At 37.3% G+C, this 24,948-nt stretch overlaps 1 protein-coding gene across 1 annotated transcript in view; it reads left to right on the top strand.

Annotated features, from left to right (window-relative positions):
• The window catches only part of LOC149805991 (set1/Ash2 histone methyltransferase complex subunit ASH2-like), a 172,536-nt gene extending 158,613 nt beyond the window's left edge, over window positions 1-13,923 (top strand). The window contains exons 17-18 of the mRNA XM_089950800.1: window positions 6,783-6,845; window positions 10,315-13,923. Coding sequence (XP_089806926.1) covers window positions 6,783-6,845; window positions 10,315-10,407 — 156 coding nt within the window. The 3' untranslated portion in view covers window positions 10,408-13,923. The remainder of the gene's footprint in view (window positions 1-6,782; window positions 6,846-10,314) is intronic.
• The last annotated feature ends 11,025 nt before the right edge of the window (window positions 13,924-24,948 follow it).

Genomic DNA, 24,948 nt, shown 5'->3' with positions numbered 1-24,948 from the left:
ACTTTTTTAGTGGAGGAAAGCAAAGGAAGTTAACAATGATATGGACTACTTTTTGAATCACAAGTGTGGGATTATGCAGAGTTCTTCCCCTTGCAGAACAGATTTAAAACAGATACAAAATTATACAAAAATTAATTGCAAAAAGGATGGCCAAATTTATTATTCTTGAAAATATTTTGAATTAAGTCTTATAAGTTAGGTTAAATTGTGTTTGACAGTTGATAGTATTGCCATAATAAAATGCCTAATTGCCATAGTAAAGTGCCTAGTTGCAATAGTAAAGTGCCTGAAACATTTGTTTTATTAGGACTGCTTTATTGTATGGCAGATCATACACACAGTGATATTACTTTACATTTTTTTAAAATTTTTAATTTGTGTTTTTAGTTTTTAGTAAATAAAAAAATTAAAAAAATAATCCAGAAAAGGAGATGGTTGATTTACACCAATTTGATTTTTGAGCTTCCATTTTTGCATTGTTAATAATAAAAGAAATTGATGGTTCCATATGCAGTGACTTGTATGCAGCTCACATATGCTCAGTTACATTACATTCAATTTATGCCAGCTTTGATTGATGTCATAACATAGGAATTTATCAGAGGCATAAATTGAACATCACCTGTTTGCTTTCTTCCGCAAATGCTTCCAAATTTAATTTAAAAAATAGAATAAACCTTGATATAAATAGAATACTGGGAAATTCATCAATCTAGGCTGACCAGTTTGTGGGAATCAAAAAACCTGTATCATTCTAGTTGCAAGTTTGTTGCTTTAGCTTCCTTGGGTGGGGATATTAGTAATTTCCAAAGTAATGACTCCAGGGGCAGAACCTATGGGTGTTGGGACAGACCTAGGAATCTGGAATCTACATTGACTGTGTAATTAACTCCCTTATAATGCCAAGTACATGTATATACTTTAAGGTTGGAGTTATGAAATTCAAAATTATGAAAGATTATAAAAGATTTGATGTGTAAAAATTCCACAGATCTGTATCATTAACATTGAAGTTAACTTAATTTTCAGCAATTTTTCACCAACATTTGACAGAATTGAGGTTGTTGTTGAACCAATCTGTACAAATGATACAGATCTGCCATCAAATATGTATGGAATTGCTAAAAGAATAAAAACCTTAGCACATCTTTTCAAAAAGTACAGAAAAGTATTTAACTAAATTTAACAGAATCCTGGCAACAGTCTTACATTTTTGGACGGTGATATTGATCTGCCAACAAATATGGCTAAAAACAGTATAAAAAAGAGACCAACTTTCAAGGGACTTTTTTCTCAAACAACGCTAGAGAGAATTTGACCAAATTTAACAGTAGATATATTCGCATCTTTTAACTTTATGCAAATGATGACAACCATTTAATTAACAATTCAAGTTTTGTTTGAATTATTTTTATCAAAAATAGCTTTCATTGACTTTGACCAAGTTTGATAGAAAGCATGCTGGCATCAGGTTTATTTGATATTCTGTGTGTGGGTTTTTAAATTTAAATTATATAAATGATTTAGATCAGTCCACAATTATGGTTATTGTTACCAAAATTAGAAAATATTAACTGTATTTTCTTAAAAGTTAGATCCAAATGCAGACAGCAGTGATTTAGATCTGCCATTGCATAATGCACCTGCTGATCATGATCTGTGCATTTTGTTTGGAGGATTTAGGAAAACAAATGCAGACCCTGGTATGCCAGTGCATTATGTGTTGGCACATTAGGGTCTGTGTTGTTTGAAGTTGGACTTGACATAAACAAGTGTATAAATGTATATGTTAATTACTTCTTTATCAAATATGACTCAAAAGCATATGGAAAAATTTGACAGAAAGCAACCTGGCATCATGGTTCTTCAAAATTTATACCAGTTGTATAAGTTAATTATCGAATGTGGCCTTTGATTTCAAAAACCTTGCAATGATGTTTTTCTAAAAAAATATTTACCAGAATTTAGTTGTGAGAAAGTATCCTAGCATTAGTTAAGGCCTATAATTGTATGCACATAATGTAGCTCCACCTTTCAATATATGACAGCCATTATTAAAATATAATAATCTATAGAGGATGCTTTTTCAGAAACCACTGAAGCCACATTTGAATAAATTTAAAAGAATGCATCCTACTTCTGTACTTGACCACCATCTTGCATTTGGCTGATACCTTCATTTAGGGGGACCCGAGTGGTCTAAAGCGCTGACCATTACGGATCACTGCCATCTCACCTCAATCTGTGTGGGTTCAAGTCTCAGGCTCAGCCAATGTGGGTAAATGAGAAATCTTGCCAGTTGCTTCTCATTAGTCTGTGGTTCTTTCCAGAGCTTTTCCAGATTCATCCTCCACCACTGATACTGGCTGCCATGTATAACCTATCTTGTACTGAAAAATGGCATTACACCCTACAACAACAACAACAAGAACAATAATACCTTCTTTTATGTATGGGGCAAATGGTTCTTTTGTTTCCACAGATGGATTATGTCTTTATTAGGTTTTTAAATCCATGTTTTGAAGTATCATCAAAAACCACAAAAATTGGTACCCCACAGAATATATTAAATTTAAAGAATATTGTTAATATTAATTTTAAGACAAAAATTCAAAGACTGTACTGTTAAAAAATATGTACTTGATTGCATAATGCTTAAAGCAGTATGTTCTGGTACTTTATTATAGACTGGCATTTTAAACTTTTGTTAACAGGCATAGCTTTGTATGGGTGGGTTCAGTTTACACAAAAATAATGGAGAAAAACTTTTCTAAACTTGGTCCTGCATAACTCTGCTTCCACATTAAGTCTAGCCACATATTTTGGTTCCAGAAATACAAGACTGTTATAATGCAAATCAAAACTTTACAAACCATTTCTATACACTTTCCAAGATGTATGGTCCCAACAGTGTCCAGTTTAAAAAGATCCCACTCATATTATTTTTGTCCCAACAGTGACCAGTTTAAGAAAGTTCCATAGTAATTATTTTCAATCTTCTCAACCAAATGTTAGGATCTTGAAATGATCACATAGTCATCCTTTGTGTGATCAAAAGTTTCAACTTGCATGGAGCTTATCTGGTCTTTCCATCATGAAACTTGATTTTAATAGCAGCAATTACTTATCCTGTTGCTATTTATTAGCTAATCTATTTTTGCAGCAACAAGGGACCACACCACTACTACTACTACTACTAAAATAAAATATCAGCAAAGCAGTCTGTGGGGCCACAAAATGGCCTTGTGGGATACACACACAGACTGCATCAAGTGCTTCAGGTGCACTCAGAAAAACTGTTCCACCATTTGTGATTTGTGGTCTTCCAGCACCTGGAATCTTGTAGATACACACACAGGCTGCATCAAGTGCTCGAAGTGCACTCAGAAAAACCATTCCACCATTTGTGATTTGTGGTCTTCCAGCACCTGGGATCTTGTAGATTCCAGGCATACCTGTCAAGGTCAGAAGAACATTCCCTCTTCTTCATCTGAATTTTCTGGTTTCTCTTCCAGATCTCACATGTTACTACAAACATCTTCAGCGGCTGTTGAAGCCCAGTAGGAGGGTCTTGACATTTGAAAAGCCATTCTACTTTCCCCCTGTAGGGAGATGACAGAAAGTTCTTCCATCCTTAACAGCATTCACACTATAGGTTGGGGAGGTAGAGCAATGCGACCATGCATTGCGCCCTTCCTGTAGTGAGGTAATGCACCACGATAGGTTGCACCCTCCCATGAGGGAAGTAGAGCACTGCAATAGCGGGTTGCGCCATCCCTCAAAGGATGTTGAGCACCACGACAGTGGGTTACGCCCTTTCTTGAAAGGAGGTTGAGCACCAAAACCGTTGGTTGCACCCTTTTTTTGGGAGGTTGAGCACCATGTTAGTGGGTTACTCCCTCCCATTAGGGAGGTTGAGCACCACAATACATATTGTGCCTCTGGCATCGTGTTGGCCCCTTCCGACAATACATCACACCCATGATGTACAGTGAAAATGATATCTTCTCCATCTATCACTCATCTACCTCATGGTATGAGGACAGAGCCAGGACCAGGACCGAGCTTCCCCCTCCACCATCCCACCCTGTGCAGGATTTACAATCCATACACAGGTCTGAGGCTTGGGATGGAGACTGCTTTGGTGTCCCCCCTACCCAATTATACCTATGAACCCATATGGGATGTGAGCCTTCCACCTTGGGGACCTTGGTCCATTATGCCCCCATGGACTACTGGACCTTGCCGTACCAGTCAAAGTGATGCTGCTATTTGTGTCCCACCATCAACTCGCCAAGAGGTTTCCTTTTGGAAGGCTAAAGGTAGATAGACATTCCCGTCACCCCTCCGTGCCTTGATACTCTCCATTCTTGTGGACTCCAACAAGTTTGAGACAGAAGCTGTGGCAATGACACCTTCTCTCAGGCCCACGCTCTCATCTTGGGTGGATGAGGAAGAAGAAGAGGTCTGGTCCTTTGATAAGGCGGTAAATGAGGTTTACCAATTGTTACCCCCAACTTGTGCCCCAAACCATCCGGCACACAGTCCAGAAAGAGCCTTTCCAGTTTGGAAAAGATCTCTGGGGTACCACCTCAACCAGACTTGTTACTTCTCCCACATTCATCTACGATTGAGGAAATATCAGGGAGGTTTTCACAAGGCCAAAATATTGCTTGACAATGTAGAGGGTGGTCTGTTCCTCCCTCTGTGTTGAGACCCCTTATCTCTTCTTCAAGCTACCTGGTACATTCCCAGAATTGGCCTATTAAACCTCTTCCTTGGACACTGATGAGGCCAAAGTAGGTATTTCTTTGGGATCCTGGGCATGCCTTCCCATCAAAACAATTGATGCCTTGGTGCAGAAAACCCAGATACATGTAAATATAGTCTTTCATGCCGACCCATTCTTACCTGCTTCCTTTAATATGCTGAGAGAGGCCTCCTTGAATCCAGCCACATTACAATGCATGCAGGGGGCTGTGTCCAAAACATCCTGGCATGCACTATCTGTTGCCTTTATCGGCAGAATTTATGCACATCTGGCATGGGACTACATTAGACTTGTTGAAGCTCGTGCTTAACCACAGTAAAGACCTAAGTGCTGCTCCTCTAGAAGCCGAGACCCTTTTTGGGTGTCTCATTCCTACAGTAGCTTCTCAAGACTTGCTCGATCACCAACATCAATCTTTCATCTCCACTCCTGGTCCATCGCAATTGACTATGAAACGAGGTCAAGCAAATTGTCCTCAGGGACCATCTGTCAAATTTTTCAAGCAGGCACAACCCCAGTCCAATCCATAAATTATTGCTAAACCACCTCCCTCATCAGGTGTAAGGCACCCAGGTTGCCACAAATCCAAGAAGTTTTCTAACCCATCTTCCTTTCCTACCAGGGCAGGAAGGGGGGAGGGGCAGCCCTAGCAAATTACCCCTTCCTGCCATACATCCCCTTCCCAAGCATTCCAGTAGGTGCTTGCCTAGGCCTTTTCTCGGAGGCTTGGTCAAGCATCATGGATGATTGTTGGGTCCTCTATTGTAAATGATGGTTATCAACTCCAAGGACCCCAAGTTTCATTTCTGAGTCCAATCTGGTGGAATTAAGGGAAGAAGTGTTCATCCTTTTGCAGAAAGGGACAGTCTAGAGGGTTTTAAATGATCAGTCTCTTGCCTTCTACTCCCAAATCTTCCTGGTCACCAAGAAAAATGGGAAATTTTGAATCATTATCGATCTCTCCCCTCTCAACCAGTTTCTGTCGGAGGAAACCTTCAAGATGGAGACAACCTCCTTAGTCCTGAACACTCTTCGTCCATTCAATTGGGCAGTCTCAATCGACCTTCAGGATGCCTATTTACCTGTCCCCATATTTCCTCCGCACCACAAATATCTTTGTTTTTGCCTAGACCAAGAAGTTTTTAAATTCCAGGTTCTGGTGTTCAGAATCTCTTCTGCACTCAGAGTCTTCACCCGGATTATGGGAGTGGTAGTGGCCTACCTTCGAATACAGGGAACATTGTATTTCATTGACTGGCTGATTCTTCATGTCCATGTTCAGTCCCTTAATTAGGATCTGTTCTGCTCTTGGTCCACATAACTTAATTTGGTCTCCTACCCAACCTTGAGAAGTCGGAACTCATTCCATCACAGGACTTTGTTTATGTCGGAATGAACTTCCTCAGGAAGCAAATCTTGGTCCAGCTAAGCAATAGCGACAGGTTAAGTAATTGCTGCTATTAAAATTTAGCTTTTTGGGAGGTAAAACTAATTTTAATTATGCAATACTTACCTGTCGCTATTGCCAAATACATCCTCCACACTCTATGATATCTTGCATAATTGTCATCTGTGAAAAGATGACATATAGGTACATCTACCTTCTGTGCATGACCATGCGACAGAGTGGTGTGCAAAAGATCAAAGGGTCATACTGACTTTTTCTCCACTCTGGGAGGATGTATTCACATCACGTGGATGGTATATTTTTGGCATGAAAATATATTAGCTAAGCAATAGCAACAGGTAAGTATGGCATAATTAAAATTAGTTTTACCCAGAAAAAACTGCATTTCACTCCAAACATGTTCTGACCAATCCAAGAGCTTTTATTTGCATTTTCTAAGTAATATTTCAAGGCCTGAAGTAAGACTTTATTACTAAAATGCAAAGTAAGTTTTATGGTGGAGAATCAAGAACCTTTCAGTTAAGCTGTAATACTAGATGTTGGTTTTCCATCCAAGACGCACATTGTCAAGACTGCCATTTAATATGTGTCATTTCTTCACAGGTTACAGTCAACTTTGGACCAGAATTCAAATGTCAACCTGAAGGACTCACTGGTTACAAGCCTGTAAGTTACTATTACTCATATTTACATGCATTGGATTCTGTCTTGAGAGACCAGCAATGAGAATCCCAGAAATGATGCCAGGTTGTCCAGAACACTGGTCTCATGGCAGGTGGTTCATAATACTGGTCTGTGATGCCAGATGGTTCATAATAGTCTGAGATGCCAGGTGGACCATAATACTGGTCTCTGATGCCAGGTGGTCCATAATACTGGTCTGTGATGCCAGATGGTTCATAATAGTCTGAGATGCCAGGTGGACCATACTACTGGTCTCTGATGACTGGTGGTCCATAATACCAGCAGTTTTTGTACTATGGACAGTAGGAGATGTGGAATCTGATTTTTGCTATTCTTTTAAGACAGATTTTGTCTTGTAATAGGTGGTCTTTAGCACAGATTTTTAAGTAGAACAAGATTGCCTATGGTCTGTAATTTAGGTACCTTAGAACATTGTTTGAAGGCTTGTTATTCTGATGTTTTTTTAAAAACAAGGTGGGGATTATTTGATATTGCCTTTTATGCATGGGCACATGCATGTGTATCATTACACAACTCCTCATTATCTTCAGATTGGCCAAATTGTCAAAGTTTGTCTTTTTTCAAACATTATTGCACATTTATTATTATTTGCCCATTATGTCTTCCTCCATGGATTCCTATCAGTCAGTCTGATCTTGACCATCTTATTGAGCAGCTACCAACATCTTTTGTTTTACTTGGTGACCAATGGCTACCTTACACTTTAATGATACTTATCAACAAGTGAGGTAGGAAAATAGAAGACATCGTTTCTAGGATCCTACTCATCCTTTAACCTGATCATTGGCAATCTCTTTTAATTGACTTCTTTTGGAAAGTTGTTGATAATATATGCTGTAAACTAAACACTTTCCACAGTACTTGAGGAGTGATTCTTCCAAACCTCAAGGGCTATGGCAGAGATGGAAATTTACAAGGCAGATTAGGAAACATTTCATTTCCTGTGTGAAATAAATATGATCATCTTGACAACATAGTGGATCCATTAGCTCTACATAGAAAGATAGTTTTTTATCCTGCTGGAGATACAATACCAAAAGCTTCTGAGATTCCTAAATGTTTAAGCAAATTATGGTGGTTGAATCATACATGCAAAGACACCATCAACGAATGAAAGAATATCATTCAGTGCCAATCCAACAACTGACAGTCTGAATAAATAATATATATAACAATCTAAAGCTTGTTTTTATATCAGGGAGAGCAAGAGAAAAGCATGGAGATCCTGTGAGCTCTTACTCCACTGTTAAATCAACATGGAATATGATAAAAAAAAAATCATTGAAATGTCACTCCATTGTTAAACTAGCATGGAATATGGTATTAACATCACTGGCTATAATAAAACCAGCTGTATGAAGAACGTAAAGACATCTGATATAGTCATAACCATACCAGACATCACATACATTAGCTGAAATATTCTTGTATCTTTGAAATACATTGAAACCTCTCAAAAAACAAATATAAGGTTATTATTTTATGCTGAAAGTCTGCAAAACCTTAAATCTGGCAACCTGTTAATATCCCAGATCTTAGATCCATATCATCTGGAAAAAGTACTCAATATTGTTGACTTCCTAGTCACATTGGCATTATGGGTAATGAAAGGACAAATAAAGCAGCAAAAGCTGCACTGCACTCACCCATTTCTGAATACTTGGCAAAATATTTGGAATGAAAACTCAACAGACATGCTTTACAATGTCAAGCCCACTAATAAAGAGTGACATCTCTTGTATACAACAAATGCATATATTAAGTGGTACTGTGTCAGACACACATACCTAACACATGCATATCTCCAGAAAGGTGAACCTTGACCATGCCATTGTCTACTGACAGTGGAAGACATTCTTGTCAAGTGTGTCTGCTTCCACCCCATGAGATAGAAATATTAGATAGTGAACTAAATGAAGAAAATGTGTGATGACGTACCACACTAAAAAATCAGTTAATTTGTGAGGAAATGCAGTTTTACAAAACAAGTCTTGGCCATATGTTTTAATGATTTTAGATATGCTACCTTTATCTTTTATTATCTATACCTGTGCCTTTTTTCAAAATCCTAACATCTTTACCTTTTATATTTTATCTTGTTTTGCACTTCATGTTCATATTTATTTTGGGAAATATGTGTTGTAAAGTTCTATGCAATTCATCACTTTTACATTTTAGAACTTTACTTTCGATTATTATATAGCTGGAGTAATATTGGTACAGAAAATCAGGAAAGATTACTGAAATTTCAGAAAAGAGCAGCTTGATTTATTCTTGATGGTGATTTAGATACACCTTCAATAAATCGTTTTAAAACCCTAAAGTGGCTTCGATTTCTGCAGATAACTTAGTTTTATAAAGTCAACTGACTGATGCCAAGCTATCAGCATATACAGAAACAATCATTTGTATGATTTTGTTTAATTCAGTTGCACTGCTTTTTACAACATTGTTATCATGTACTCATCTGTAGTGTTTTACACATGTTCACTACTACTATTTGTATGAATCCTGTATGTACTCATCTTGAAGCCTTGTGCGTATTTTATTGTAGATCATTTACTATTTCTAATTAAAGCCATTATTATTATTATTATTATTATTATAGCCACAGTTGAGCTGAGGCATCATTAAGCACTTTCACACACACACACACACACACACACACACTCACAGAGTTTAAAAACATTTAAGCAACTTTATCTAAAAAGACAACTCAACAGAATTTGACCACCTTTGACAGAAGTCATCATGAAATAAAGGCCACTCTATGGTTTCAAACCATTAGAGGTCAAGGAATTTGGTATACATATGCATCATTAGAACTTGTATCTCATACATACTACATTGGGGTCCTATCTTCAGCATCGGGTCAAAATCGTCATTCAGTATTTTAAGTTTCCATCACACTTTTCTGTTTTTGCTCTATAACTGAGGAGCTATATATATATAAGATTAAGGGATGAAACTTGGTATACATGTATGCCATCATTAGTTGGTGTGTTACGTATTGGGGCTCCTGTCTTCAAGGTCAAGGTCATGGGTGAATATTTTCATATTTCCATAAGACTTATTCCACATTGTAACATTAGAGCAGTTTGAGATTAAGGTATGAAACTTGATATACCTTTTAACAAAAGCATATTTAAAGGCTGTTGTTGCCTGTAAATCAATATTAATCTCTATTTTTTTCTCATAAATAGAAATTTCAACTTATGAAGTAGCAATTACAAGAAGGTCTTAGATTTTTATAACATATTAATATTAATTTTATGACCAGAAAGTGCTCTGAAGTTTAATTAATTTGTTTAAGCAATTAAAATAAAACAATCCAGAATTTAATGATAGCTATATTAGATGGTTCTGAATATTTTATTTTCTTTCTGTAATGTGCCTAGTTTGATGGCTAATTTTTTAATGAACGTTTCAGATGTCAGCTGCAGCTTCCCAGCTGATGATAGAGTGTGCCTTGGCTGACGCTATCTACCATGTTGAGAATGAGGGCAAACTGCCCGAGTTTTGAGTGGGAAAATCAAGTTTTGCTTCTTGCTGCTGTAAAATATGGAACTGTGTCATTTATTGATCCTGGAGATTGAGCAATACAAAGCTGTTTATATTATGACTTTGCTATGGTGTTTGATATGGATGTTCATTCTGTTTCTGTTTATTGCACACACAAGCTTGAGTTATTTAAGTGTTCACTTTAATGAATCCTAGTGTGTATTCAGTTCTGTTCAAACTATATGGCTTGAAATTGTGGAAAATGTAGAATTGTATGTATTAAATATGAAGCCTAGTCTGTATCTGTTATGTGTGTAGTCCAGGTGATTGAGTAACAACAGTTCACTAGCTAGTCATTCACTATTGATTTATTTGCCGACGTAGGGTAGGTAGCGGTTAAACAAGAACTAAGACTTCTATGTAGTAGCTAACTATATAAGAAATATATAGGTAAATATAGATATATATTCTATAAGTGCTACATACTAAAGAGAATTTCACAACTATTCTCTTTGTGGACTTCTGACCAACTGTACCATGAGAAAGATAGATAGGGCAGGATTATTAATGCGTGCCAACATGCAATGTACATACCGTTATTGTGAGTGCTTTTTCTTTCACTCAACTCATCTACCTACTTACACATACATATACATGCCACATAAGAGTCTCCACAAATGTATTATACTACACCACAGTAATGCAGTCTAGCATGCTGTAGACTGTAAACATATATAGGCAAGACAATACATACAACAGATATAACACTTATGTCCAGTTATAACACTGGCTATACATATCTATGTATCCATCACTATGATTGCATGTATGCAAGCAGTGTTTTCATGGTAGGCATCATTTGTATATTTATGTGATATCTGAGTCATAAATAGGTACAGGAAAGCCTGAAAGACCACAAAAAAGCAAAATATTAGATGTGAAAATTATTATTAAAGGAAAAATGAAATGGTTTTTTTTTTTTTTTATAAAAGTTACTTACTCTGAATAAAATATTCTTTCCTAAGAATAAAAATGAGAAAGTGACAGTGATCTGTTTCTATAAAGAGCACTTGTTTCTTTTGTGAGTAGGGTTTCCAAAGGGGGTAAACAATGCTGAAATAAATTTATAAGAAATTCCTTATAACTGAACAGGATGATGGTCAAGTCATAATAGTGTTGTTCCTTGCATGAGTAAGATAATGATAGTCAATAAACTTTGTGTTTTGTTCCTAATTGGGGAAAAGGACTTGTGAAATATGGTGTAGGGATACCCTTGCCCTATTGTCCTCGGTGTATATCTTCATATTAAAAGTTTGATTTTTCCATGTATGAATATATGTTGTATTTGCTTGTAAATGTTTTTGTCAGGAATTAGTAACGCCATTGTTATAAAACTGGATGATGCTGGCTTGTGATGGAGCTTGTGTCTACATAATGCAAATAAGTATTCTTTGATTAATTTAGTTTCAGGTTGTGCATTCTGTTTTATCATGTTTAAAAAACTGGCATCAAAACTTTATTGACTGAAAAAAATACATGTAATTTTAAATTTGTCATAAAAACAGCTTCTATAACTATGTTGATGATTTATTATCACACCTGTATTGATCAGTTATAGACATCATAAAGAATGCATTGGACACAAAGTGTATTATGGCATCAAAGTATCAGTACAACAGTGGCCTGTTGTCATTCATAAATAAAAACAGTGTGCACAGATAAAGAAAATTGATAGTTTAGAACATAAAACTTGGTTCCTAATCTGATAGATATTTTGTTGGCTACATACTTGATTTTTTTTCTTCTTCATAATTTATCTGGCAATAGGACTAAGTGATCTTATGGTGTCGGAAAGCATCATCTGTCCTTCAGGCATTAACATTTGCTATTTTCAACTTCTCAAACACCATTTGACCAGTTCCAACCAAATTTGGCAGAAAGGATACTGTCATGAAAACCTAAAGTTTTTAATTTATGCTGATCTGCTGTTAGAAAAGACCGTTGCTACAAAAAAAAACACCACAAAAGCATTAAAATGGCTCTTTCAGAAAAAAGACAGATTTTGACCAAATTTGAAAGAAGGCATCTTCGCATAAAGGCCTTTCTTTGTAAATTATGCCATTCTGCCAGTCAAATATGATAACAGTTATTAGAAATACATGAGCCTCAAGACAATTTTTTGGCAAAAAAAATGTTTGATAAAATTTTACTTACTGTGACAGAAAGCATTCAGGCATGAAGAAGGTCTTTTAAGATTATATGATTGATTCTGATCTAATCAGACATGAGCACAGTAATAAACAGTATGAAACTAGTTTCGACATCATTAAAACTGCTCAGAATTTTACAGAAATCATCCTGACATGATACTGAACCACTATAACAAGATGGCAACTGTTGCTAAAAAAAGATAAATTTGTAAACTCAACAGCATTGGAACTAATATAACAAAAAACATACCGTTATATAGGCCTTTAAAGTTTGTGCAAATAATGCTATCTAATATCAATATGGCCAGCATTACTAAAAACAGAAAAAGTAGAAAATGTTGTTTTCTCCAAATTTTCTTGTTTGGATTAAATTTTGAAGAAAGATCCTGGTATGAACTACTTTTATTTTTAAACAATGATTTCTTTCCAGTATTGAAAATGGTCTTCTTTGGCAAAAATGTTGAAGTTTTAAACCCATTTGGTCAAAAACTGAAGAGAATCTGATATATTTTTTAATAGTAAGCATTCTGGTATAACAGCCATATTAATCATCTATCATTATGGTCACCAAACCTAAAAGTGTACAAAACCTTTAAAAACTTTTTCGTAAAAACTGTTTAAAGGAAGATAACAACATTTTGCAGCATCCAGGCAAACAATTAAGGCTTTTCAAGTTTGCCCAATGGATGCTGATCCACAATCCAGCATACTCTGATCATACAAAACAAAAACTTTGAAAAACTTTAAAACTATATCTTTTTAAAAACTACTTGACAGAATATGTAAGGATGCATCCTTTCAGGGGGACCTATGTACAAATGATGACAATCTGTAGTTAAATTTGGCTACTCTTTTAAAATATTAAAAAATTATCAAGTTCTACAGAAAGCAGATGGTTTGAAGGCCTTCAGGTTTATGGAGATGATACTGATCTACCTTCTAAAAGGTTGTTGAGAAATCTTTTACAAAGTAAATTCATAACCATTTAAAGAAATTTGGACCGAAAGCACCCTGCTAGCCCACATCTTTTGGCTAACTGCTTTTGCTTTTGGCATTTAGTTGGAGGTCACACAGGTGAGCAATATCAGGCCAATTTGGGCCTCTTGTTTTAATTATGATGCATTGGTCACAGGCAATATGTTTTTAGGTTATTTCATATTATTTTCAGTTTGTCTTCTACTATGTTTGAACATGAACATTTCTGTATCAATGTGTAAAGAAAATGAACCATAAGATGGTGTTTTTTTACCAATTTAAATTACATATTTGTGTATATCTTGTATGTATGCTCTACTTGTTAGTATTGTAATAAAAATTTTCTTAACTAATATCTTATTCACTTTTTATTTGCTCTTCTCAATAAAGTACCTTCTATACTCACTTATAAGTCAAATCCAACTGCAGACTGCACAGACCCAGGTCTGCCGTCGCATAATGCTCTGACATATCAGGGTCTGTGGAGTTTGTTGGGAGTAATTAATATAACAAGAGAAACATATACCCTGGACTACAGGCACGTTATGCTATGGCAGGTCAGGATCTTTGTTTTTTTTGCAATTTGACTTGACTTATAAGTGAGTATATATGGTAGATTATATTATATCAGGCATCAGCATTAGCACATATCAAAGTATATACTATGTTTACTGTATATATTGAGACAAAATAAAATAAATTAGGAAAAGGGAAACAGTATACTTAGTAATCACCTGAAGATAAACAACATTGATGGACACTCCACTCTGTGGCAAGTAATATTTTAATATTTTCAAATTTTTGAAATCCAAATAAATGTAGATACTATTATTGTGTAATGAATACCATAATGAAAGAGGTAAATGCAGTGCATACCAGAATACCATAATGAAAGAGGTAAATGTAGTGCATACCAGAATACCATAATGAAAGAGGTAAATGCAGTGCATACCAGAATACCATAATGAAAGAGGTAAATGCAGTGCATACCAGAATACCATAATGAAAGAGGTAAATGCAGTGCATACCAGAATCTGTATGCTTTTATGTATGGCAATAGTGGCATAACAATTTAAAAATATTTGAATTTTGTACATACTGCTGACATCTAGAATTTCCAATATTGCCCCTAAATTTATCAAATTTTCTTTTTCAAAAGTTTGCAGTTAGGAAGAAAGGTGTATATAAACAACACTGACCAGTGTTTTAAATAAATATTTTAAATAGAGTTTTTAAGTTTGAATGCGTTTTCGAACATGCAAGTTTCAAATGATTTCACTTTTAAATCCTACAGTTGTTACCCTTATTAATCATGTTACCAGTTAAGCATTGATATGGTTGAAAAGGTGTCCCAAAATTTATGACTCACAAATAAAGATTTGTCTCAGAACATATAGTGCACACAAAATTACATTAAATATTAATTTATGGTATCCCAATATACGGTACATATAAATATAAATGTACCAAGTCAGTGCATGTCAGTAATTCATTCTAGCTAGGTCCTAGGCAACAGTTTGGAATGGATTTCATGGCACCTACCCCTTGAGAAGGGGCCAACTTTGTACACGTACAGGTGTCACGCTACCAAGTTAGATGGGTGACAGTGATGCAATCATCCATGAAAATTCACTTCAACATGCTTGAAAAGCCAATATAACTTTGCCTTGTCACAAACAGATGCCTAACCTTTCCCCATATCTTCTTTAAAGACATTACCAAATCATAATACCTTAGGAGAACTACTATAACCTCCTATTCCAGCCCTCCCAGATGAAACGTTTTAGCTACAGGAGCTAAAAGTTATGTCCACCTAGGTGGTAGTCAGGCAGAGTGATCTCCCCTTTTTATAGGGGTTGGTGGCAAAATCCATATCCCACTTAATACTTTTGCTCGTACCAAGAAGCACGCTGTCAACATGAGCGACCTAAAAAAAGCCAGAATCAATGATGATACAAGTTGGAGGAGTTCTCATTTCACAAGGAAGTATTCTCCATCTATATTTCCAACATGTCTATCTCTACAAAGTTATGTCTCTACAATTACAACCACACTTTGTCATCTTTACACATTTAATTGTACTAAGGTTCTTGCATGGGTAGCCTATGCAACTTTGCACAAAGCGCAGGCTATACTTTTATTAAAATGCATTTCCCTGTGACCTATAGAAAACTCTAAATAAATATATAATTCTTCAATGATTGGATACACACGTGTTTTCTCTGCTAATACATTTTGTGTCCAGATGCCACGATTCATTGCATTACCCATATGGGTGTTCCTTAAACCTCTCACAGGTATTATGTTGAATTATTTTGGTAAAATTCATCTGCTATTGTCCAGGTAATGCTATAAGGTATAGCTCTGCACCAACTTTCTATTAAACAATAAGATAGGTGCAGAACTACAATGGGTTTATCTTGCAGATTAGATCATGGACAAAGTGCAGAAATGCATGACTTAGGACAAAAGGCTGTCATGGAATTGTCTATATTTATTGTTTATGTATATTTGGAATAAAATACACTCAGTGGGTTTTGTTTCTGTGTAAGTGTTATCTGGAGGTGGTTTATCTATACTGTACATTATTTCGATGTAGTTAGTTCAGTTCACTCCATGCTGCATGAGCAATGTGCTTATGATGGAGGAAAACCGATATACCTTAAGTGCACAGGTCTTGCATTGCAACATGGCTGTCAACGCTCCAGTGGCCTAGTGGTTAGAGCATCCGCCTCAGATGTGGGAGGTTGTAGGTTCGATCCCTGGCCGAGTCATTTCAAAGACTTACAAAAATGGTACTAACAGCTGCCTCGCTTGGCCTCAGCATTAAGCGGTTAGTGTTAGGACTGGTCAGCCTAGTGTCAGAATAATGTGACTGGGTGGGACATCATGCTACATGTCTGCAGCATGATGCCCCAGTGCTATACTCACTATAAAACTGTCACACTGCAGATATCATAGAGATATGACTGATTTTTTTTTAAAGCTACAATAAAAATGCAAATCACACACACACACACAATATTGCCAGTATACATATAGGCTCATGGTAGATTCTAACTTCACGTTATGAAAAGTCTTGTCAGTGAGTGTTTCAATTTATGGCACAGTATCTCCAGCTGTGGAGCTGAAAGGGCTGAAAGGAGTGATGGATAGTGACAGAGCTATACTGTATCTTTGCTGTGTTTCCACCATACAGAAGGTGTTGTTTTAGCCCTGGTGCTAATTTGGGTTGAAATATACTAGTGTGCTGCTGTTGGGGGTGACATCGGCCCAGAGGAAGATAGTGGTTATCACGTGGTGAGGGACCAGAGCTTCGGGACCAATGGGTCTTCAGGGAACAAGTTCTGTGGATCCTTAGGCAGATGGTGAGGGGTGGACCATTCATGGTGGCTTCTTGACCATCTGGCAAAGCGGTGGGTCTGAAAATACCATGTGGTTGTGAATTAGATGCCACAAGATATTTGTCCCAATTTATATGAAATTATTTATCACTAGTTGAGTGAAAACGTGTCATTGTTATACAGAATCATTTATTACTATTTGAGTGAAAACTTATTGTTTGTATGAAATCATTTATCACTATCTGAGTGAAATCGAATCATTGTTTGAGCAATTAATCATTATTTCTTTTTTCGTTTAATTCTTGTTCAGTATCAGTTCATTTTTGTTGACAATTCATTTTAGATTACATATTACAATTCGTTCCAGTTAGGAACCATATTATTTTTTTGTTATATCACTTATTTAACCCAGTGTGCATTATTTTGTTAAAAATCCAGTATTGGAATTTATGTGCAAGAGTTTGGTGTAGAATTTTTCTATCTTTATTCATCATTAAAAAAAACATCATATTTTTGTTATCATTCTTTGTGCCATTATTGTAATCTGACCCCAGCCCAGTTCATCTTGTTACAGCCTACATGCTGACGTGGCCTCAGTGAGAATGTTTGGCAGATAAGGGAAATAAATCAATAAAGAGCTCACCAGTTATAAAATGCCAGAAATCTACTCAATCAAAGACAGCCCTGGCATCTATGTCACCCCCACAGGTCTCCACATTGCTTTCTATACCTTTAGGCCTTGTCTTCTCAGGGTTCCATTCCACTGTTTTTTTTTATAAATAAAAAGTGAATGAAATAAAGAAAGTTTCCTTTCACTCCACTGATACACAGACCAGTCACATGGATCGAACATTCTGTAACCTGTTCCAACATCATGACTCAGACGACATCCTTTCTACACACATGGCCTATTTTGACCGGCCTTGACCTACTATAAGGGGCAAACTCCTTGGCACAGTAAGCTCCTGGTTTGTACAGGTAATGGAGCCCAGTCTAACCGACATATGACCTCACTGCTCTCTCCATTTGTGATGCTGAGCTTACTACGTACCTCAGTCTCTGCCAGATGCTAACCTCTCATTTCTCTGAACCCTTGGTCAGTAGAATGGACTCTTTAATCGGTGACCATTTGGAAATCACCATATCTACTTTAGGTCACTCCACAAGTTTTGTCAGTGGCAGACCTCGACACTCTTTGCCAGCTCTGTCTCAGGCAATTCAAGAAATGTCAGCCTCACCTCTGGCAAGCAGAGATGATGATGCTTGCTCTCAGGTTTTTTCTCTAATTTATCTCACTGTGTCACAAGATGACTCAGCCTTCAGAGCTTCCATTGAAGAAGTTTTCCACCTTTTACCTCCAGAGTTCTGCCCTCCTCCTCCTTCCTTATCAACTACCTGGACCAGGACTCTAGCATCTGTTGATCTTATCACGAAAACGAAGATTCCAACTTGAGATTACTTCTGCAATCTGGCATCATCAATTGCAAAACCCCAGCATCAATGATCTCTTTTTCTCACAAAGATGCCTTCAGTAAACTTTTTGCTAGTGGTTCTACTCTTACCATACACCAGTTATTCGTTTGCCAACAGTTAACTGGGACATCACAGCTTTGGTGATGACCACCAAACTTTATTCATACGGATCAAACATCTTTCAGTGACACTCAACACTTAGTCCACAATGTGGCAGCTGTGGGCTGTATGTTGGTAGTGATGGCTATCTTCTGTCAGGCATCATCTCTTATCCCAGATTCCACAGAACATGCATGGGAGTTGTTCTCCAGAACGGTCTTGAATAGAGCTGCTCAACATACTTTTGCAATTTCATCATAGCAGGTGCGAATTTGCAATTGGCAGAATGAGATGCACTGCTCTCCTCCTCCACCTTCCTTAAAGATTATCATAAGGCCAAGTTAAAATCACAACCATTATTTTCTAATCAACTTTTTAATGATCAGATCGATGACATACACAAATAAAGTGCTAAGGAGATGAATTTTCCCACCAGTCAACTGCAACACTGATAAAAGGACACTGCGGGAAACCTACAAAAGGAACCAAGGGACACAACTTGAATATAAACCTCAGAAAAGTTGTCCTATCATAGTTTCTCATGTCAAAAGCCAGGGTTGTCAAAAACTAAGGTGGACAAAAGACAGAGAAGTAGCAATCATTTACGTCGAAGTTTCTCAACACGACTGCTGCCATGACTCACACCACCCTTCCCACAGATCCCAGTAGGAGGAAGGCTTCCTTTCTTTGGTGCTAAGTGGGACAAGATTTGCCATGACAATCATTGAACTTGACAACTACAAACATTCCAACAGACCCATTCAAAGCCACCACCTTGCAGCAGGAAATAAATGATCTTCTTCAGCAAAAGGGCAATAGAAATCATTTGAAATATAAATCCCTCTAGAATTTTATTCCCGACTTTTCTTGGTCCCAAAGGGAACCTGCATTCTGTGCCCTGTCATTGACCTAAGCACCCTCAATCAATTCATACAACTCATTGGTTCTCGTTGGAAACACCACAGCACTTTTTAAATGCCATTCAAGAGGGAGACTTTGCAATCAGCATGGGCTTAAAAAATTCACATCTTCACATCCTGATTAACATGACTTCCAGGAAGTTCCTGCAACAACTTAGCTTATCCATTCCAAGCACAACCATTTGGACTCAACACCAGTCCCAGGGTCTTTTCTCATCTCAGGAACCATGTTGCAGCTCATATACAGACCATCTTCAAAGCAGCAACTTCAAGTTACCTGGACAACATCCTGCAAAAGCATCAGGTGAGTTATATATTAAAACATGATATAATAACCCTTGTCACATGCTTACAAATCTGGCTTTCCTCTTCAACAAGGACAAGTCCAGCCTAGTGCCATCTCAACAGTTTGTTCATCTCGGTTATGGAATTCAACACACAGGTAAACAGAATACGGCTGACTCAGGAACGGGCATTGAAAATCAGGACCATGGTGACTTTGTTACTCTCAAGGGAATCTCTCTCCACATGGGAATTCCTTTGCCATCTAGGCTTGCTCAATGCAGCAGCAGACCTCGTCATCCTAGGTCGCCTTTATATCTGCCCGTTACAGATGATTCTCTTATCCCAATGGAGGCCAAAAGTTTGCCCACTGTACCAACCTCTCACCATTTGCATAAACATGAGGTACCATCTGTAGACTTTGAGCTACCTTCCTGGCTCATAGTGGGTATACTTCTGCAAGTATGACAGCCAGAGATCACAGTCTGTACGGATGCTAGTACAAATGCCTGCACATATACTACAGTCTTTCTGGGAAGCCAGTGGAGTATGGTCTCCCCAGGACCAGCATGTACATGTCAATATTCTCAAGACAAAGGCCATTTTGAAAGCCTTTCACTGGTGGCAAGAAATTTTAAACTGGAAAGGGAGTCCTCATTATGAGAACTCTATGGTGGTGACATCTCAAATGACAAGGCAGAACTAAGACCACAGACCTTTGCAGACTAGTGTGATATTTTCTTAAGTGGTGTCATCAACAACAAATCCGCATCCAAGGTCATCATATTCCTGGACAAGCGAACATAATAGGTTCTTTGTCCCGGAATATTCAGCCAACACAAACAGAATTGTCTCTCCATCCATCAATTTTCACTCGGGTATGCACCTGATGGAACCGACTATTGGGAGACCTGTTTACAACTAGGTGGAATACCAAAGTCCTAACTTTTGTCTCACTGGTCCCAAATCCCAAAGCCTTGCAGTCAATGTGTTATCCATAGATTGGAATGACTTGGACACATACGCCTACCTACCAACACATCTGATTCCAAAGGTGATACAAGCAGCAAAAGAAGTGAAAGTGTTGCCTCATTTTCGTTGCACCACTCAAATGGGAGTAATCATGGATCAATAACCTCACAATGGAAATTCCCTGGAAAATAGCAGATTTCCCTCATCTACACAAACAACCACAATAGTTGTTTCACACCCAACACAGACCTACTGAATTGACACATCTGGATCATATTAATTAGGCCCTCAGAAATAAACAGTTCTTGCACAGAGAGAATCATTCAAGGAAGAAGGCCTTCCTTTCTGAAAATGTACAAAGGGAAATGGAAACTTTGTACACAGTGGCGTACACAAAAACACCTACAACAGGCATCTGTAAATGAAATAGCATATTTCTTCCTCTGCCTCTTCAATGAGAAAAAGTTAGCACCAAGCATATTTAAAGGTTAATGCTCCATGATCACTGACATATTTTGTCTTCATGGGAGAGAGGATATCGAACAAAACAAAGACTTATCTGACTTCCTCTCCAACTTTGTTAATACACAACCCAAAAGTTGGCTCTGTACCCAAACTGGAACCTCTCATGGGAACTAATTGGGCTGAATAAACACCATGTGAACCACTTTGGGTCACCCTTCATACAAGACCTGCCAATTTTTACCTATCAAATATGGACAGGACGATAAAACAGCACATCAACTTTTGTCCTAGATTAAGTATTATTCATTCTGCATATTGAGGAATAACTCCAGCTTAGAGAATTTCTTGTGCATCTTGGCTCACAAGGTTAGAGCAGTTGGCAAAAGCATCACCTTTGACTGGAACTGTTCTGTTATTTTATCCATGCTGTGGAATGGAGATCTGAATCTATATTTTCCAGTATTTTCCTCAGATATTTTTCATCCCAATGGGCTCAACTCAATCTGATGGGGCCTAAAGCCATGGCACAACATGTCACTTTTCTAGGTTGTTTGACAGTTTCATAAAATGAGGCTTCACGACTTCTGCTGGGTTTGCAGGAGAGAAAATGTTCCCTTTCCGAAGCTGCTTCCTGACAGATGGAGTCTTTTGTCAGGTTACCAAGAAGTTGTCTCACATACCTTAGGGGACTTGAAATCTCATCTCTGGGATAAGGGGATGTACATCCCTCTACCTCTTACTTATTCAGGTATTATGATTTGGTAATGTATTTAAAGAAGAAACTCATTTTTTCTAGTAAAATATGTTTCTTCATGAATACTTGCCAACTATAATACACTTACACCCTCCCAGCTTCCCCACAGTTACATCATTTTTTACACTTCAGCAGTAATATTTGAGATATTCATAGGTTTTGCAGCCAATCCCTATATCAAGGGAGATCATTCTACCTGACCACCACCTAGGTGGGAAGATGACTTTGAGCTCATTTAGCTAAAAAGTTTTATCCAGGAGGACAAGATTTGTAAGGTAATAGTAGTTCTCTTAATGTATTATGATTGGATAAGTATTTACAAAGAAACATTTTTCTGGAAAAAATTAGTTTCACCTTGATATTTCGCACAGTATAGTGGAACTTTGTGGGGTTATAGAACTTGTGTATATATGGTTAGAAATATGTTGTAAAATCAACTTGATATCCAAATTTAGTAACTTCTGGTGCTTTAAGTATGCCCCATGTTACTAATTTACTGCCAACCATACAAATGGGACTTTTTTAAGGATGTTAGTGGAATTTCAAGCTTTTCTCAACCCCATGAAAACCAAATGCTGTATCAAAGAAGTTTTGAGACAAAAAATATTAACAGATTTATGAATTTATCCAACATTTCACCTGAAACTTAATGGAATGGATGATTTGCATCTGATGAGTCACCTCTTGCCAGAACAGTTGCCATACAATGCATTTAATGAAGTTATTCAGCAGCATTTCTGATTTAGAATATAAAAAATTTATCTTTTCATTAATGTCATTGTTTTGGGGTTTAACATCATTTCTCAGCACAAGATAGGCTATACATGATGGACAATATAACTTGGTGGAAAACTCTGGTAAGAACCAGCGACCCATGTAAAGCTACTGGCAGCTTTCTCACATACCTACATTGGCCAAGCCACAGACTAGAACCCACATGGACAGGGGTGAGATGGCAGTGATTGGTAAAGGAAAGTGCTTTTAGACCACTCAGACCCTGACCTTTTCATAATGTACAGTGACTGTTTTGTCAATTTCAAGGCTATTTGCCAAGGAAATGCTAGTAATTGACGCTACATGCTGAGATGCTATATAATACCACTATATCTCTCTCAATTTTCACATCATTTTGTCCTATTTAGGCAAGAGGAAGAAGTCAGTTCACAAACATTTTATTTTCGCATGATCCAAAATTTTCAGTATTTGTACATCCTTGGTTAAGTTTTTGCATTTAGCTTATGACCACATGCATTGTTTATTTCATTGATAGTTATACTTGAAATCTTGCAACTGTACTTGTTAGAATCTCTAAACTATACAGCTGTATTAGTACCACATATATCTCTTGTAGTACTCTGTGTGTGTGTGTGTGTGTGTGTGTGTGTTTTGGATTTTTAACGTAGCTTTAACAATTTTTCAGTCATATCGCTACGATGTCTGCAGTGTGACACTAGGCAGACCAGTCCTAACACTAACCTCTTAATGCTGAGCGCCAAGCAAGGTAGCTGTTAGTACCATTTTTGTAAGTCTTTGGTATGACTCGGCCAGGGATCGAACCCATGACCTCCTGCATCCAAGGCAGACGCTCAAACTACTAGGCTTGTAGTACTGCACCTTTACAACAACAAAAGAGTCAGCCTTACCTACACTTGACAGTTTACTATTTTAGGTTATGTTTGCATTTAGCTCATGACCACATAAGATATTTTTGCATGCTGTTTACATACCAGACCACCTAGAATCACAACACTTTGCAAGCAGATCTAGCCTGATAAGTATTAGATCTTTAATGCAAAAAGAGGTCTCTGTGACCTATGTTACATGTTTCAGTGCCTTTGCACAGGGGCGGATTAAGGCTCACTGGTGCCCTAAGCACTGACAAATCTTGGTGTCCCCCTCCTTTCCACGTACACCTGGGAAGATAACCCTAGGGTGCACCATGATCAAGAAACAGAACATTATGATCAATTTGCACTGGTTTTATCAATTTTTTTTACAAATCTTCATTCGTTTTTTTTCTTTTCGCCCTTTTCTCAACTTTGTGGTGCCCCCTTTGGCCCTGGTGCCCTAAGCACGTGCTTAGTCTGCTTATTGGTTAATACGCCCCTGCCTTTGCGGCAGTTGTGTATTTAAAATGCATTCCTTGGGTACTGCTCAAGTTAGAGCCATGACACTTTGAGAATTAGATGCATCTATGTTAGCAATTCACTATACCCATATAACCGGCCCCAAGTGGCTGAATGGTCCAAAGTGCTCACCATCACGGATCACTGTCGTCTCACCTCTGCATGACTCCTGGGCTTGGCTAATGTGGGTACATGGGAAAGCTTGCCAGTAGCTTCTCGTGGGTCGGTGATTCTTTCCGGGGTTTTCCTGGGTTCTTCCTCCACTGTTTATACTGCCGCCATGTATAGCCTATCTTGTGCTGAAAAATGGCGGTATACAATAAAAAACAACAAAAACACCCTTATAACGTATCACATTTTATGGGTTAGGTTGTTTTTATTTGGCTCATGACCACATCAGATTTTTTGCATCCTGTATATATAATATTATGGAATAAATGAAACATTTTTAAGGGATGCATGACTTATATTTTATGCCTCACTTACTTGTATTCAGTTTTGGGTTTTAACTTTTCATGCTTCAGTCATTAAACCAGATAATTGTACATACTTGTTAATACTACGCCTGGTTTATGTTACATTTTGGATTTAGCTCATAGGTTTTTTAATTCTGTGTATGTACTAAATATATCCTTTCTAGAGCCATGAAGCCTGATAAGGGAATACATCTGGTAATCACTACCTCTACTTTGCAGGAACTTCTCCTAGATGACTGGTAATATCAATATTGTGCTTTCACCAGAAAACTTTTTATGATATTTAGTTGGTCTTAAATAGTAATGGTACTAATCTTATTTACAGCATGGCCACCATAGCAACCATCCTGATAATCTTACTGTCATTACTCCAAAATGGAAAGTAAAATGAACATGGTATTTCCACTAGAAGACTTCTAATGATGTCTTGCTGGTCCTACATGAAAATGGTGCCAATCTGACTTCCA

This window comes from Sinohyriopsis cumingii, chromosome 2 (genome assembly GCF_028554795.1).
Source record: "Sinohyriopsis cumingii isolate HCF-2022 chromosome 2, ASM2855479v2, whole genome shotgun sequence".
Classification (NCBI taxonomy): Eukaryota; Metazoa; Mollusca; class Bivalvia; order Unionida; family Unionidae; genus Sinohyriopsis; species Sinohyriopsis cumingii.
Note: the sequence above shows the minus strand (reverse complement) of the source record. Positions and strands in the feature narration are given on the sequence as shown.